This window comes from Chionomys nivalis, chromosome 8 (assembly GCF_950005125.1).
Source record: "Chionomys nivalis chromosome 8, mChiNiv1.1, whole genome shotgun sequence".
In the NCBI taxonomy this organism is placed as follows: Eukaryota; Metazoa; Chordata; class Mammalia; order Rodentia; family Cricetidae; genus Chionomys; species Chionomys nivalis.
This window is the reverse complement of record NC_080093.1, coordinates 66,463,179-66,480,393: the sequence shown is the minus strand read 5'-3', so window position 1 is coordinate 66,480,393 and position 17,215 is coordinate 66,463,179. Positions and strand designations below refer to the sequence as shown.

Genomic DNA, 17,215 nt, shown 5'->3' with positions numbered 1-17,215 from the left:
AGAAATTTGAAATGCTCATCATGGTTAAACTCCCAAAATATGAAATGTATAAGTTTTCAACCTTAAAGCAGTAAAAACTGAATAATAAACCACAAGACACATACATACTATTCCTAGGACATAAAAAAGATTTCAAAAAATGCCTCCTCTCCATCAGTGTGAAGGTGAAGCTAGTTGCTTTGTTCCACTTCAGTCAGCTGTGCGTTGAATAGTCTGGGATCTCATTGATTCTACATACTCATCTGAATCACTTAAGTCATTGTGCCTCTTTTCTTTTTAATCTGTAAACCAACTTCAGCCCACCACTTTCCCAAGTTGTGCCCCATGAATGCCAAGTCCCAAAGACACTTCTGTGATTTCAGGTTCAAATACGCTTAGTAATGCTGTAAGCTACAGCTGCCTAACCTCCCCTATGCCTTACCAGAACTACAAGGAATACAGACAAAGGACTCTTCGGACTCTCACATTTCCAAAAAGTTTGACTTTCATTTAAGACAGTGTTTGCAACGTTACATGATAAGGAACTTGTATTTGCTTAAATTTCATGTAAGCCCTATCGACACTGCACAGAGCATGTTATACAGCTAAATTTATGTTTTGTTTTTGTTCTTTTTCTTGTTTCTTTTGTTTGTTTTTCAAGACAGGGTTTCTTGTCCCTGACTGTTCTGGAACTCACTCTTTAGACCAGGCTGGCCTCAGACTCACAGAAATCTACCTGCTTCTGCCTCCTAAGTACTGGGATTAAAGATCTGTGCAACCACATCTGTCAGATTTATGTTAAGTTTTACAAGGAAAATTACTTCTAAATTCCTCCTAGAGGCTCCAAAAAAATCAAGAAAACCACCTGCTGGAGTGTAAGGACCACACACCAACTGCTCCTACACACACGTAACACACAGACAGAATTCAAACCACCTGCTGGAGTGTAAGGACCACACACCAACTGCTCCTACACACACATGTAACACACACACAGAATTCAAACCACCTGCTGGAGTGTGAGGACCACACACCAACTGCTCCTACACACACATAACACACATGTACACACACATGTACACACACAGAATTCAAACCACCTGCTGGTGTGAGTGAGGATGCCCTACACCAACTGCTCCTCTACACACATGTACAATCACACACAAAATTCAAATTAACCTTGAAAAATGAGAAATCTTCCAAAAATCAGAATAAAATAAATTGAGGATAAACAGAAAATACCACAAAACCTACAAATCAAAATTAGCATTTGTTATTATTTATTTTCTTAATGACTGACAGTCTAACTGGAGTAAGAAATCTCAATATAGTTTTTATTTACATTTCTCTGATGGATAGTGAGGTTGGAACATTTTTTCATGTTAACTGGCCATTTGTATTTCTTTTTTCACAAATTGTCAGCTCCTCAGCCCATGTTTTGATTAGGTTGTTTGTTTCCATATTGTTTAGAGGTCTTTTTTGTATATTCTAGATATTCTCTGTCAGATGGATATCTGACAAAGACTCCCTCCAACTCTATGAGCTGCCTCTTCACTCAATTAACTACTTCCATTCCTGTACAGAAGCTTTTTATCATGAGGTCCCTTTTGTCAATTGATGGCCTTACTTCCAAGGCAACTAGGATCCTGTTCAGAAAGTCCTTACCTCTGCCTCTATCTGGAAGTATTTTCTCTATATTTTCTTATAACACTTTTGGAGTTCCAAGTCTTACACTGAAGTCTCTGACATTTGAAGTTGACTGTTGTGAAGGGTGAGAGGTAACACACTAATTTCTTCCTTCTATTAGGGATATCCAATTGCCAACAACACTGTTAAACAAAGCTGTCATTTCTCCAATGTGCATTTTCGGATCTTTGTCAAAAATCAGACGATTTGAGCTTGTGCTGATGTATGTGGACCTTTTGTTCTGTTCCACAGATCAACTTGACCTATTTTTGTGCCAGTATCATGCTGTTTACTTACTATGCCTCTGTAATATAATTTGAAATCATCAGTATTCTTGTTCCTCAGGACTGCTTTGGCTATCTTTATGCTTCCAAATGAATTTGAAGATTTATTTTCCTATTTCTGTGAACAATGGCACTGGAATTTTGATGGGGATTGCACTGAATCTGTAGACTGCTTTTGGTTAATACAGCTACTTTCACTATTTTAATTCTTCCAACCAATGAACAGGAGGCCTTTCTGGTTCATAGTACCTTCTTCAGTTTCTGTCACCAACATTTTTTTTTTTTTTTTTTTTTTAAGTTTTTCGAGACAGGGTTTCTCTGTGGTTTTGGAGCCTGTCCTGGAACTAGCTCTTGTAGACCAGGCTGGTCTCGAACTCACAGAGATCCACCTGCCTCTGCCTCCCAAGTGCTGGGATTAAAGGCGTGCGCCACCACCGCCCGGCTGTCACCAACATTTTAAAGCTGTAGTGGTTTTTCTATGCTGGTAGAAATGAAAACTAGTCCAATTTCTGTGGAAATTAGTATGGACATTTCTCAAAAAACTAGAAATAAAGAGTCACACATGGTGGTACATGCCTTTAATCCTAGCACTTGGGAGGCAGGGGCTGGCAGATCTCTGGGTTCAAGGGTAGCCTGATCTACAGAGTGAGTTCCAGGACAGTCAGGGCTACACAGAGAAACCCTGCCTGTGAAAAAAAACAACAACAAACCCACAAGAAATACATCTATCAGATTTATGTTAGGGACTCCAAAGAAACATATGGCAAAGACACTTATGTATCAGCATTTACTGCAACACTATTTTAAAGTTCATTTTTCTTATTTCCTAGCTAGAATGTGCAAGACTCTGCCTTACTCACTGAGCATCTTATACCATAAGAATAGAAACACACAGGAAATTAAAACGTTCCTATGATTTGGTAAATAAAGGAATCACATTCTTCTACAAGCCAGGAAAAGAAATATGGAAGTTATTCTAACTGTAAATTTTTGAGCTGTTTCTAGAACAACTGTCATGTAAGAGTATAGAAATATATGCACAAATATTTATGACCAACACAAATATTCTGTATTTGGACATACTTAGGGCAGAATTACTCTCTGGATATTTCTTTACTTTTTTAATTAAAAACTATAAAAAATCAACTACTTATAAATCATGCAAGCACTTGCCTAAAATTATTTGGCATACACAATGAACAGCAAAAATACAAGCATTCCCTGTTTAGACTAGGAATCAGTAGGTAGTGATGTTCACTTGATAAGTTCCTCAGATTTGATAAGAAAAGTGATCTAAACAGAAAGCCTGAAGATTTTACTTAAGATCTGATCTTTGATACTCGCAGCAAGAGTGAGTATTCCTATTGCATGAGTTTTGCACTTGCTAAAATGTGCTTAACTCATCATAGGTAAATACCGTAATGCTGGCTCAGAAAATCAAAAGCAGAGTTTATTTATTATAGGAAGACAACTGTCAAGAGCTTTTGACATCATTAAAATTTTCCTTTTTCTTCCTGAGTAGTTTACAATTTGACAACTAAATTCTCTCTCCAGTGTTTCTTAAAAACTGTCAACTCTGAGGCTCTGAGGCTCATTCATTGGCCAAAGGTCCCTGGCCTTCAATGCTGTGCCTTTCTTCAGACTCTAACAAAACATTTTTCTAAACTGGAATAACAAACACAAAGTATGTGACTGACTTTAGTAACCTAATAGAGCTAATTTATCAAAAGGAAAAAAACTAGTACACATCTGAGCAAGTTCAGCCACTAGTGGACACCCAGAGATGCCTATTCTTCCTCCTTCTCCAGACCAAGGAAAGAAAAAAAATACACAAATAAAGCTCACAAATGGTGCTCCTTACATGTTTCATGTACTATAACAGAATGAGTCAAAATAGCATAAAAAAATAAAGATCAAAATTACCTGTAATGAATCATACCCCCCCCCAGAACAAATAAATTAATACTAAAACTCAAAACTAGGGCTGAGGGTTTAGCTAAATTCCATGAGGTCCTGGGTTCAATTCTCAACACTACAACAAAATAAGTAATCAAATAAAATAAAAAATGTGACCTTTCAATTCAAATGAATACATTAATGTAAACGGAAAAACAAAACAACAAGAAATTAATTCTACTTGCCAATGCTGACTGAACTGACCAGAAGTCTCATTTATTTGCTCCTGACCTTACTGAGAAGGCCAGTGAGCTCCTGTCAAATGAGTAAGCAGCAGAGCAGACTGTTTTTAAGAAACAACTGGAGAGAGGAAAAACCAGTGGCTGCCAAGTTGTAAAGCCCTCAGGGAGAAAACAATGGTGCTGATATTTGTGACATCCCGATGACTCCTCCTAGTACAGATGCACGTCACCATCCACCCACAGCTTTCCAGGGACGATCTTATTTTACCCCTCACAATAAACACTGTTGTAGAACTCCCTCCTCCACACTGCACAAGGAGGGAACTTAAAAACAGCTGAAGGACTGGAAAATTTCTTAGAGCCACGTGGAAAATGAGTGGAGGCTATGGTTTAGTCAATGTTGTCAGAAAATTGAGCAGTTTACACCTTACCCTTGGTGTTCCTCAGCTCATCAACATGCTGACCCAAACAGATGGAATTATAACTGTTACCACCTCATACCACCAACCCAAACAAGTTTTCACTGAACACATCTACTCTCAGACAACATGGTTCATCAAGAATTACTATCAGGGGCTGGAGAGATGGCTCAGAAGTTAAAAGCATTGCCTGCTCTTCCAAAGGTCCTGAGTTCAATTCCCAGCAACCACATGATGGCTCACAACCATCTATAATGGGGTCTGATGCCCTCTTCTGGCCTGCAGGTATACACACAGACAAAATATTATATGCATAATTAATAAATAAATAAATAAATATTTTTTTTTTCAAAAAAGAATTACTATCAGGGGCTGGGAAGGTTCTTGCAGAGGACCCAGGTTCAATTCCCAGTACCCACATGGTGGTTCACAACCATGCATAACTCCAATTCAGAGGATCTGATACCCTCCTTCTGACCTTCATGAGCACCAATGGCGCACACACATACATGCAGGCCTGCAAAACACTCACATAAGATAAAATGAACAAATCTAAAAGAAAACAGAACTGGCTCCCACAAGTTGTTCTCTGAACTCTACTTAAACATCACAGTTCATGCACTACAATCTATCCTCTCCTCTTTCCCACCTGCCTCTAATAAATGAATAAATGTAATAAATTTGAAAAACAGAATATCATCCATTTCACACCAGACAAGCTATTTCACATCTTTCATTTCATTTCCTTCCTCAACTTTCAGAAAACAACAGAAGCGTGCACAACTACTTGCAATAATTACTGTATTTAGGTAAGTTATACCTAACTAGATAGAGCTCAGGCAAACAAACCTATTCCAGAACTTCAGGATCTCAATCAAAGACAAAGTCCCTGAAGAAAACAATGATGGTTAACATGAGAAACAAAAAGTGCCTGGGTGCTAGAGAAACAGTTCATAGCTTAAGAGCATGTACTGCACTTAAAGAAGACCAGGGTTCAAATTCTCAAAGCCCACATTACACAGCTCACAAATGAATCTACCTCCAGCTCCAGGGGATCTGAAACCTCTGGCCTCAGCTGGCACTGTGCTCACACATCCACACAAAGGCACACACACATAATTTAAAACAGAATAAAAATTTTTAATTATTTTACCAAAGCATCTCTCAAGCGTCTTTTTCCATTTTCTAAATTACTACAATAAACCTGGTAACCTGGCTTTCCAGTTAATGACCAATATTTCTAAACCATCTTTATATCTGCCTTTTCTATAATAACACCTACTAACCTGCAAACTACTACTCCATTATGCTTGCTATTTATTTAATGACTGCCTCTAGCCATTTCCAGTCCTATTCCACCAATGGAAGCTCCACAAAACCAAAGAATCTTTCATCTATTCACTGGGTTGCTAACTGTACTAAGGCCTCTGAAACAGTACCTTATATGTCTTAAACATACCACAAAATTAAAAAGGAACAAATTTGAATACTAGACAAACTAATACAAGTACTAAAAGTTAGAAACAAGAGAGGTGACAGAGACCAGCAACTCTGTGGGAAAGACAATGGTGAGGGCAGGGGATGCTGAAATACAGCAAGAACAAAATATTCCCGAAGACACACAAAAGCCAGTCTAACAGACAAGTTCTGCTAAGAGTTCTGTTTGAGAATAGACAATAACAAAATACACTGTGGAAAGGTTGTCATTTTAAATTTTCTGAGAATGTGGAAAATATTTCTTTGGAAAATTTGTTTATTTCAATACTTCCTTCACTGATGTTAGTTATTCTATATTAATTATTTAGGCCAACTTCAGCCCTCCAATATGGTAGTTCCATGATCTGATATGGAAAGTACTTAACTTTTCTGCATGTTGCCCTGCACTAACCACTTATGTTTCTTTGGACAAATTCTGTAATTCTCTATTATATAAGAAAAGTTTGGCTGAGCAGTGGTGGTACACACCTTTACTCCTAGCACTCGGGAGACAGAGAGAGGTGGATCTCTGTGAGTCCCAGGTCAGCCTGATCTACAGAGTTCCAAGCTAGCCAGGGCTGTTACTCTATCTCAAAAAACAAAAAAGGAAAGAGAGAGAAGGGGGGGGCGGGGGGGAAGGAAGGAAGGAAGGAAGGAAGGAAGGAAGGAAGGAAGGAAGGAAGGAAGGAAGGAAGGAAGGAAGGAAGGAAGGAAAGAAGGAAGGAAGGAAGGAAGGAGAAAGTTAAGCTACATATAAAGATCCTTTTATCACTAATGTTATATGTGATGCTGACTTGTAATCAGAGACAACGTTCGGGAAATTTGAAGCAACAGAAACAAACTGTAAGCAAAAATTTCCCCTGAACTAGCCTGAACTCCCCTTCCTCGTTTCTCCCCCCAATAACTAATAACATTAAGATGGAAATTCAACACTACCTTTCCACTAAAGAATTTAAGTAAATGAATTAAACCCTTTGGCAATTTAACAACTTTCAAATTCTAAATTCTTACAGAGTTTATGATCGACTATAATATACCATTGAATCCTAACTCTGAAATTGCTCATAAAAAGCAATGTTCAATTAAATTACCTAAGACTTCTACTGTATTCAAGCTAACTAGGGTTTTAAGTGTTTTTCTAGAGGCCATGGGTATAATTCAATGGTAGAGTACATGCATACCATCAGACCCTGGGTTCAATCCCAATACCTCCCCCAAATTCAGAACCCTCAGATCCTCCATCATTCAAATTCAGCTAATTATAAGGTAGAGCACAGTAACTATAATGTAGTATGTAACTCCATGTGATTGTCTCTGCATTACTTTGATACCTTGGGTAATTTTCTAAATATGATAAAGTAGAACTACCAGGAGAAAAGGAAGCTGAAAGCTTCTCTGAGTTAAATAACATCAAGTCATTTAAATCATTCACACGTGATGAACCACTTGTGCTTGCACTTTAATCAAAGCAAGTATGTCTAACTCTAACAAACACGAACAGCATTTTCCGTACTTCTTGGGCTGCAAACATCAAGCTACACATCACACAGGAAGAGCACTGAGCACAAAGGGAAGAGCAAATGTGACTCAGACCTAGACCACCACCTGGTGGCGGAGTCAGGCAGCAAATCAACACTCCACCAGCCAGCCCCTTTGCAGCGCCATCAGTGCTTCTGATGGTTAGAAAGGGACCAGAGGGACTGTCCCCTTTTGCACACTGGCTGCCCAATCACGTGTACTTGAATATAAATAACTTTCCCTTAAGAAAGTATTCCCACACCATAGAACCTTCATTTGGCGATGGATGGAGATAGAGACAGAGACCCACATTGGAGCACTGGACTGAGCTCCCAAGGTCCAAATGAGGAGCAGAAGGAGGGAGAACATGAGCAAGGAAGTCAGGACCGTGGGGGTGCGCCCACCCACTGTGACGGTGGGGCTGATCTAATGGGAACTTACCAAGGCCAGCTGGACTGGGACTGATGGAGCATGTGATCAAACCGGACTCTCTGAACGTGGCTGACTGACAAGGAGGGCTGACTGAGAAGCCAAGGACAATGGCACTGGGTTTTGATTCTACTCCATGTACTGGCTTTGTGGGAACCTAATCTGTTTGGATGCTCACCTTCCTAAACCTGGATGGAGGGGGGAGGACCTTTACTTCCCACAGGGCAGGGAACCCTGACTGCTCTTTGCACTGGAGAGGGAGGGAGAGGGGAAATGGAGGAAGGGGAAGGGGAATGGGAGGTGAAAATTTGTAATAATAATAATAAAAAAAGAGAAAGAAAAAAAAGAGAAAAGAAAAAGAAAGTGTTCCCAGAAGTGGGGGGTCCTTCTATTTCAGGCTGTCATAGGGAGGTCTACAAGTTAATTTTTAAAATGAGCTTTTAGGTGCTGGAGAGATGGCTCAGCGGTTAAGAGCAATGCCTGCTCTTCCAAAGGTCCTGAGTTCAATTCCCAGCAACCACATGGTGGCTCACAACCATCTGTAATGAGGTCTGGTGCCCTCTTCTGGCCTTCAGGCATACACACAGACAGAATATTGTATACATAATAAATAAATAAATAAATATTAAAAAAAATTAAAAAATAAAATGAGCTTTTAGTAAAAGCATACCAGCCTATAACCCTATCACTACAAATTTCACATTTGTACAAGATCGCTTCATGAATCAACAGCAAAAATACATTTACAAGAATCATAACACAAGGGCTTCTTTTCAGGTACCCAAGTTTTTAAATGGTGGCAAAAGAAATGAAACTCCAAGACTGACAATGCCAGAGCACAGCCCTGGGTCAGCAGCAATCCACCACAAACCGGCTCTACACCTGAAGGCTTCAGAGATGTAAAGAGTGAAGTGAAAATCATTTACTCGGATTTACCTTTTAAAGCCAGAGATATAATTCTCATCAAACCATATAAATTTTTAACATTAAAAAAAAAGCCTTAAGGGGCTGGAGAGATGGCTCAGCAGTTAAGAGCATTGCCTGCTCTTCCAAAGGTCCTGAGTTCAATTCCCAGCAACCACATGGTGGCTCACAACCATCTGTAATAAGGTCTGATGCCCTCTTCTGGCCTGCAGGCATTCACACAGATAGAATATTATATACATAACAGATAAATAAATTTATTTTTAAAAAAAAAGGAAAAAAATTCTTAAAAAAAAAAGCCTTAATTACCAGGTGTTGGTGGAACACTCTTTTAATCTCAGGCAAGTGTATCTCTGTGAGTTTGAGGCTGGCCTGGACTTTAAAGCTTGTTCCAGGACAACCAGGACTATATACTGAAGACACTGTCTCAAAATTTTTGAAGGGAAAAAAAAAACAATATGAATTATTATAATTATGCATCTGTAGTTGAATGAAGAAAACTGTCCTGGGGGCTGGAGAGATGACTCAGCAGTTAGGAGCACTGGGTCTTCCAGAGAACCCAGGTTCAATTCCCAGCATCTACATGGAGATTCATGCTGTTTGAACTTCAGTTCCAGAGGATCCAATACCCTCTCTTCTGACCTCTGTAAGCATTGCAAACATCTGTGTAGGTATGTGTAGGCAAAATACCTATACACACAAAATAAAAATCATGCTTATGTTCATGCAAAAACAAAATTATCTTGCAATGATAGAAAAGAACACAGGTCTGGAGAGATGGCTCAGCATCCATTGTTAAGAGTGCTTGCTGCTGCTCTTAGAAAGGAACAGAGTTCAGTTCCCAGCACAAACCTCAAGCAGCTGACAACTGCCTATAACAACAGCTCCAGGGAGATCCAATACCTCTGTCCTCTGCAGGCACCTGAAATTACAGTACATATTCCCTCCCCTTCACACACATAACTTAAATACAAAACAAATCTCTGAAAACAAGTACTGTACGGGAAGGAGAAGGGCTGCTGATGAGTCAGAAGTAATCCATGTCTTTTTAGTTTCTTGTTTGTTTGTTTGGTTGGCTGATATTTTTGTTTTTTGTTTAGTTTTTTTATGTTTTTGAGAAAGAAACTCTCTATATAGCCATGGATGTCCTGGAACTCACTATATAGACCAGGCTGGCCTTAAACTCAGAGATCTGCCTGCCTCTGCCTCTAAGTGCTCAGATTAAAGGCGTGAGCCACCACACCCAGACCTAGAAACCAATTTCATAAGAGGTCAAATGTATATGCACTTATGTGTACTTTTCTGTATATACATGATGCTTCAATATTTTCAAGACACCCAGAGGGGCTGGAGATGCAGCTCAGTTGGTAGAAGACTTGCCTAGAATGTACAAAGCTCTGAGTTCAAGTCCCAAAACCACACAAATGAGGAATGGGGGGGGTTAACACCTATAATCTTATAATCAGGAGACAGCAGCAGGACAATGACAAACTGAAGATTAGCCTTAGCTACACTGCAAGTTGCGGCCAGCCTGGGATACATGATATCCTTTCTCAATTAAATAATTAAATAAATTCACTAATGACAGTTTAATGCATAAGAACATTTAATATTAAGACTATAATTACTCGTAAATAAATCCTAAATACAGAACTCTAAAAAAGATCAATTGGCTTAGACACTTTTTAAACTTTTATGTGTTTGAGCTTTTTTTTGCCTGCATCTAAGTCTATGCACCACATGGGTGCCTGGTGTCTATGGAGGCCTGCAGAGGGCATTAGATCCCCTAGAATTGGAGTTACAGACAGTTGTGAGCCACTGTGTGGGTGCTGGGAATTGAACCCAGATCCTTTGCAAGAGCAGCTAATACTCAGACCTTTTTTTTTTAATGTCAAAGTAATCAAACCCACAATTTTTAAAAAGCAACATACTGGAGGTGCTGAGAGCTGCTGGTACCAATGGCTTTACCAGAGGTCACTAAGAATATACAGCACATGACAATTGATATACATAAGGTAGACCCAGCAGACAAGCAACTAGCTGATGAGGACAAAGTTTTGTGAAGTAAGACTTCTGAGACCATTGCCTATGTATAATTTTGTCTCTGTCTATAATTTTCCTCATGAGCCACAGCTATGGTATTGTCCCCACTGCCCGCTTGTTTATCTCATGTATAAATTCCATCCACTGGGCACTGTGGATGGTCAGGAAGATGACTTCTGATTACACTCTATAATTCTGATGAATAGAAATACTAGGATATTTTTCATTACTCAGATTGACACAATAAAGTAATAGTATTCTCAGTCACAGAGACAGCTAACTTTGGACTTCAGAATAAATTCGAAGCAAACTGGTTGCCGCTGGAGATGGATACACAAAAACAATTTCCCAGGTGTTTATTGCTGACTCAAGGTCAGGCATGAAGCAACTTGAGTAGACATAACTTTCTCAGCAACAGACTTTCTGCACATACTCCCAACCTTAAGGTCCAGCCAACTAACTGTTTTTTTGTTTAAGTCCTAAATTTCAATGTCTCTTTCTGTCTGGGAACTCTGACCACTTAAAGCTACGTGGACAGCCAAGCGTTACTCACTGGCTGGTCAGTGTGACATCCCCCAGCCTGAGAGAAACTGTGTGATCAGTTTGGCTCTGTTTCTTACTGCTTACTCAAGAAGAGCTATATGACCCTGAAAATGTGATTCATATTTGTCCAGAGGCTTTGCTTTAAGAGGAGAAGAGGGAGAAATGTGAGAGAAGGACTCGTGTGTATCCTGAAAGGTAGATGTAGCTGGGGACAGAGATGTGACTGTAAGTAAACATGTTATGACTATGCAGGAGAGAGATATGTAACTGTATGTAAAGAAATGTAACTGTGTAGAGAGATTATCAAGAAAGAAAGACTATTCAAGATAAAGTAAAAGAGAAGGTTGCCATTAGGAAAGCATGTGCTTATTCTTTTTCTTAAGTTACCATCAGAAACAATGTGTTTATTTACCCTCAGATATAGTCTAGTCCTCAGAAGAAGAAACTTTCCTAACCCACGTGCTCTGAGGCATTCTTTATGCTACCCGGTGCAGAACTGGGAACTGGTCTCCTGGATTGCAGTACAGAGGAGGATGAAGAGGCTCAGTTAAGAGTTCTAGACCAGACTAACCTCAAACTCAAGACAATCCTCCTGCCTCTGCCTCACAAATACTGGAATTACAGGCATACACCTACACTCCTAAAAATGAAAGTAAATTTTCTTAGGTTTATAATAATATTGTGTTACATAGAAACATATCTCCCCGGCTAGCAAGATGGCTCAGAGGTTAAGAGCAACTGGCTGCTCTTCCAGAGATCCTGAGTTCAATTCCCAGCACCCACATGGTGGCTCACAATTTGGCTCTCACAATTATCAGTAATGAGATCTGGTGCCCTCTTCTGGCATGCAGGTAGAGCACTATATATATATAATAAATAAAATTTGAAAAAAAGAAAAGAAAGAAACATATCTCCCTTTTTGAAAATGCATGCTGAAGAATTTAGGAGTGAAATGTCAGATGTGTAAGTTAGAATGCTTCACCCTGAAAAGATAAAGCAAGGCCGGGCGGTGGTGGCGCACGCCTTTAATCCCAGCACTCGGGAGGCAGAGGCAGGCGGATCTCTGTGAGTTCGAGACCACCCTGGTCTACAAGAGCTAGTTCCAGGACAGGCTCCATAACCACAGAGAAACCCTGTCTCGAAAAAAAAAAAAAAAGATAAAGCAAGGAAAAAACTAACATGGTTCAACTTAGAGCACGCACACACAGGTATGAGGCCACATTCTTTCAGCTTTTGTGTCAGATAATGCTAACAAAATCTAAAAAACAATCAGCAAGCACAAAATCTGAGGCCGTCAGGGATACAATTATTGCTGGTTAGACAATTCAGAGCTAGAAGGGTCCTTGCAATTATTTTAAGAAACTGGCGTGTAATAATTTTTATTAAACAATATTATTTTTCTAGAATTCAACATCAAATTTTCAGCAAAATATCACATTTATATTTATATAAAACTATTGCCTTTTAGAAAGCAAATACTCTTAAATGTTGCCTTTATACTGTATTATACATGAAGTAGCTCACAAATCACCTATTGATTTATAAATATTATTTTCTGAAAAATCTGACACCTGCCTGAATGAAAATCATACTGGAAATACATACTGGAATACTCTGTAAATCCTATATACTCTTTTTATGTGTAACTACACGATACTTTCCTCAAAATGTTACTGAAAAAAAAAATACTGACTTGCTATCAAAAATGTCTAAGGTGTCTATACATATCCTTTTTTTCAAATTCCTCAAAAAAAAAAACCTTAAGGAATGTAAAGGATTATTTTATGATTAATGACATAGCCAAAATGAAACTGACAAAACTACACACTACAATGTGCTACTATAGTCTCAAAAACCAAGTCAGGGCAAGAGAAGCTTTTCAAAAAAACAACACCTTTGGCTTTTCTTTTTGTCTCATGAAGCATAGGAACACTATTTGTTCATGGAGAAAACTGAAAATCATATAGGGGGAATTTCTCTTGAAGTTCGTATCAAAATTAATCCCCACCTCCTCATATAAAACACACTTCACAACTGGGAAGAACAAAGCAGCATGCCCAAGTCCCTGTCTCTGAGCAGACACCCCACAGACAGGGGACATCAATGTGGCATGTGTAGTAAGGACCACAAGGATGGGAGCGCAGCAGGCGAAGGGTCACATGTACAGCAGAAACCACCTCCTGACACAGAACTATCATGGAGTAAGTGGGAAGGTCCTGGGAGTCAGGAGTTCCAATTTATTTATCTTAGGAGAAGATGATCAAAGGTTTGAACTATGTACAGCACCCTTAAGATAAATTATGCAGGAAAGTTACAAAAAATAAAAACACAAAACCCCCAGAACAACTCTACACAGGCCAAATGAGTGTTGAGAAAAGAAGGAGATGCTTTACTTGCCCAAAGAACTGGCTATATTTGGAATGAATTATGGGGGAGTCCAAGCATGAATTCTCTTGACAACAGCGGAGAGTATAGTGGTAAGCAATTAAGAGGATCCAGAAGTTCCTTCTGAGCAACAGCTAGACTGTGGGCCAGGGACCTACCAGAGGAATGCAGAACGGGAGACAAAGGGAGAAAATCTTCTCAGATCAGAGCAAATCTCAATGACTGCCCTCAAAAACTGCTCCCCCCCCCACGAAATCGAGATTTAATTACATCTGACTACAGAGAAACAAACACCTGAGTGCTGCTGAAAACAAACCACCAGCAGAGCACAGAAGGCTGCACGTAAAGCCAACAGAAGCAAACATTTGGAAAGATCGAGGGAAGAGACAGAATACTACTGAAGCCAGCATCACGGCGGAGGCTACACACATTCTCCAAGGCTGCATGCAATATTCTGTCTGTGTGTATGCCTGCAGGCCAGAAGAGGACACCAGATCTCATTACAGATGGTTGTGAGCCACCATGTGGTTGCTGGGAATTGAACTCAGGACCTTTGGAAGAGCAGGCAATGCTCTTAACCGCTGAGCCATCTCTCCAGCCCCAAGGCTGGGGCTCTAAAGAGATGGCACAGAGGCTTCTCAACTACTAGGGCATACTCGCCTTTCTCTGCTTCACTGATTTTAAAAAGCAACTGTAAAAACAGCAAGTACATACTTGTTTTGTTGGGGCGGTAACACATAGAAAATGAACGCAGTGACAGTGAGGCTGTAATGAAGTGGACAGGGAAAACTGCTAGAGTCAGGAGGTGACACCAGTCTAAGTGATCGTAAATCAGCAGGAACAAACAAAAGCCAGAAGAAGCAAATAAGCTTAATAAGACAAATTATAAATAGCTATTTTTTTAAACATTTGTTTTTATGTCTACAGATGTTTTGCCTGCATGCATGTCTGTGTACCAGATGCATGTAGAACCTACAGAGACCAGAAGAGGGCATCAAATTCCCCTACTAGAGGTAAAGATGTTTGTGAGCTGCCATGCAGGTGCTGGGAATCAAACCTAGGTCCTATGGAAAAGAAGCCAGGGCTTTTAATTGCTGAGCCATTTCTCAAGCCCCAATATTTATTTACTCTTATCTTTTTTCCCAGCTTCTAAAAGACATAAACATTTTTAAAGGTTTATTATTCTTATTTTTAATTATCTGCATGAAAGTTTGCTGCGTGTGCTTGTCTAAGGAGGTCAGAAGAGAATACTGGATCCTCTGTAGCTAAAGCTACAGTTCCATCTGAACTACCTTATATGGGTGCTAGGAACTGAACTCAGGTCCTCTGGAAGACCACTTACTCCTAACCACTGAGCTATCCCTTCAGCCCCAAGACACAAAATCATATAAAATATGACTTATTTATATCATACATAAAATATGTTTTAACAGTAACGTAACAGCACAAAAAGGGAATAGACAAGAGAAACTAGAGATACACAGAGGTAATACTTTTTTTGTACCTACAAGGAACGAAGATAGTATAAATCTGAAATAGACCCTGTAAAGTAAAAATCCACAGAATAAGTTCTAGATTAGGCACTTTCAAGATATTTTTATGACTTAGAAATTTAAGTTGAAAATCTTAAAAGGATTAAATGTTATACAAGAAAATAATCATGCATTACAAAAGAAAACAGTAATGAATTAGAGGAACAAAATGATGAAGATGGAAAGAGATGAAAAATGTAGGTCAGCTCTATCAAGCCTTCTGGGCTTTGTTTTCTGCTGCCTACCAAGCTGATTTTTCTAAGTAGCTAAATTACCCTATACATATTTTTAATTCTTCCTAGATTGTCTTAGCTCATTATCAAACTTTTTAGTAAGTCAAGACACATACATAGTAAAGCACTGACAGACAAAATGGCACAATGGCTGAGATCTGGAACAAAATAATCCAAAACAAAACAAACAGCAAAGGCATGAAAGGGAGACAAAAATAAAGATGGCAGCACGCTGAGAACCGCTGAAATGGAGAATGGCATTAGGGTGTTTAGCGCTTCCAAAATAACTTTTAAAAGAAGTCTGGCGCACGCCTTTAATCCCAGCACTTGGGAGGCAGAGGTAGGCGGATCTCTGTGAGTTCGAGACCAGCCTGGTCTACAAGAGCTAGTTCCAGGACAGGCTCCAAAGCCACAGAGAAACCCTGTCTCGAAAAACCAAAAAAAAAAAAAAAAAAAAAGAAGTCTGGCTCCTAACTAAATCTACACAGCTCATTTGTTCTCTGTCACCTGACACACAGCCAATGCTCTGACCATACTAAGCTAAGTAGTGGGTCCTCAGGCACACTGGTAGTTCAGCCTGCACACCGTTGATCATGCTCAAACCGTTGCCAAGAACACCCTTCTCTCTCTCAGTCCAGATACACTCCTACTCATCTGCCGAAGCTTGGTTCAATGTCACTTCTGCACCTGTTTGTGCCTTTATTCCAACACGTCACTGTTCCACTGTAACAACTGTAGATTCTCTCTCATTTAATACCCACAGCCTGAGAAATGGAGCCTCTCTCAACAAGTGCTTGTTAGGTGATGCTATCTGCAATAATCTCGAAGGGATAAGCCGTAAATGCCTGCTGGCTTAGACTGGAGAACAAACCCTAATAACTCTGTTTTCAGGTTTCTAGAGAGAAAACTGTAAGAAAACTTCTTGAATTTACAATTATTTTTTTATAAAGGATTTAAAATGCAAGGTCTGAATCCTTTCCACAAAAGCTCAGTAAAAGACACTTAAAAAGAGTTATCAGCTCTACTTGGCAGCTAAAATACATTGTCTTTCTTTAGAATCATGTCAATACAAGGAAAATGGTTAAGAGACAGTTCCTCAGACTTTCCACATTCAACAGGTGTCTCCTTGTGAATGGCCACTTGGTACTTGATATATAAAGAATGGGACTGGTTGAAGGATGACTTGAACTCTGGATCCTCAAAGGAGGCGGGTACTAGCCTCACCTTCAGAGCAAGGGAAATAGAAGCCAATGCTATTGAACCAACGCTACCTGTCGACACGCTTCTGAAGATGAGGCTAGAGGAAGATCTCCACAAACCACCTCCAAAGTTCAGCCCAGGATTTGCCATGAAATAGCAGGAATGGAGCTAAGTGGAACTAGGCCTGAGTGCCAACTTTCGACCAACACTCATGGAAAACCTTAAACTCCTAAGAGCCAATTTGTTTCTGCTTTGGTTTTCCTCTACCAATCAATCAGCTGTGCTGTCACATACACTAGTCGCTACTGTTACCAACTGGTCTTAGCCAGTACTTCTGCCACCTCTTCTGAATGAAGTGCTTTAGGCTTTTTTTCATCCCCCACACTTTTTTTAATCATCTGTTATATAAAATTAAAAGTGGACAAG

General features: G+C 39.6%; 1 protein-coding gene across 7 annotated transcripts in view; it reads right to left on the bottom strand.

Moving 5' to 3' along the window:
- The window catches only part of Ate1 (arginyltransferase 1), a 131,907-nt gene that overhangs the window by 91,929 nt on the left and 22,763 nt on the right, over positions 1–17,215 (bottom strand). For 3 of the 7 annotated variants that reach the window (XM_057778531.1, XM_057778534.1, XM_057778529.1), the window contains one exon: positions 16,687–16,813. The exons of the other annotated variants lie outside the window; for them this stretch is intronic. In XM_057778531.1, the coding sequence (XP_057634514.1) occupies positions 16,687–16,813 (127 nt within the window). The remainder of the gene's footprint in view (positions 1–16,686; positions 16,814–17,215) is intronic. 7 annotated transcript variants of the gene reach the window in all.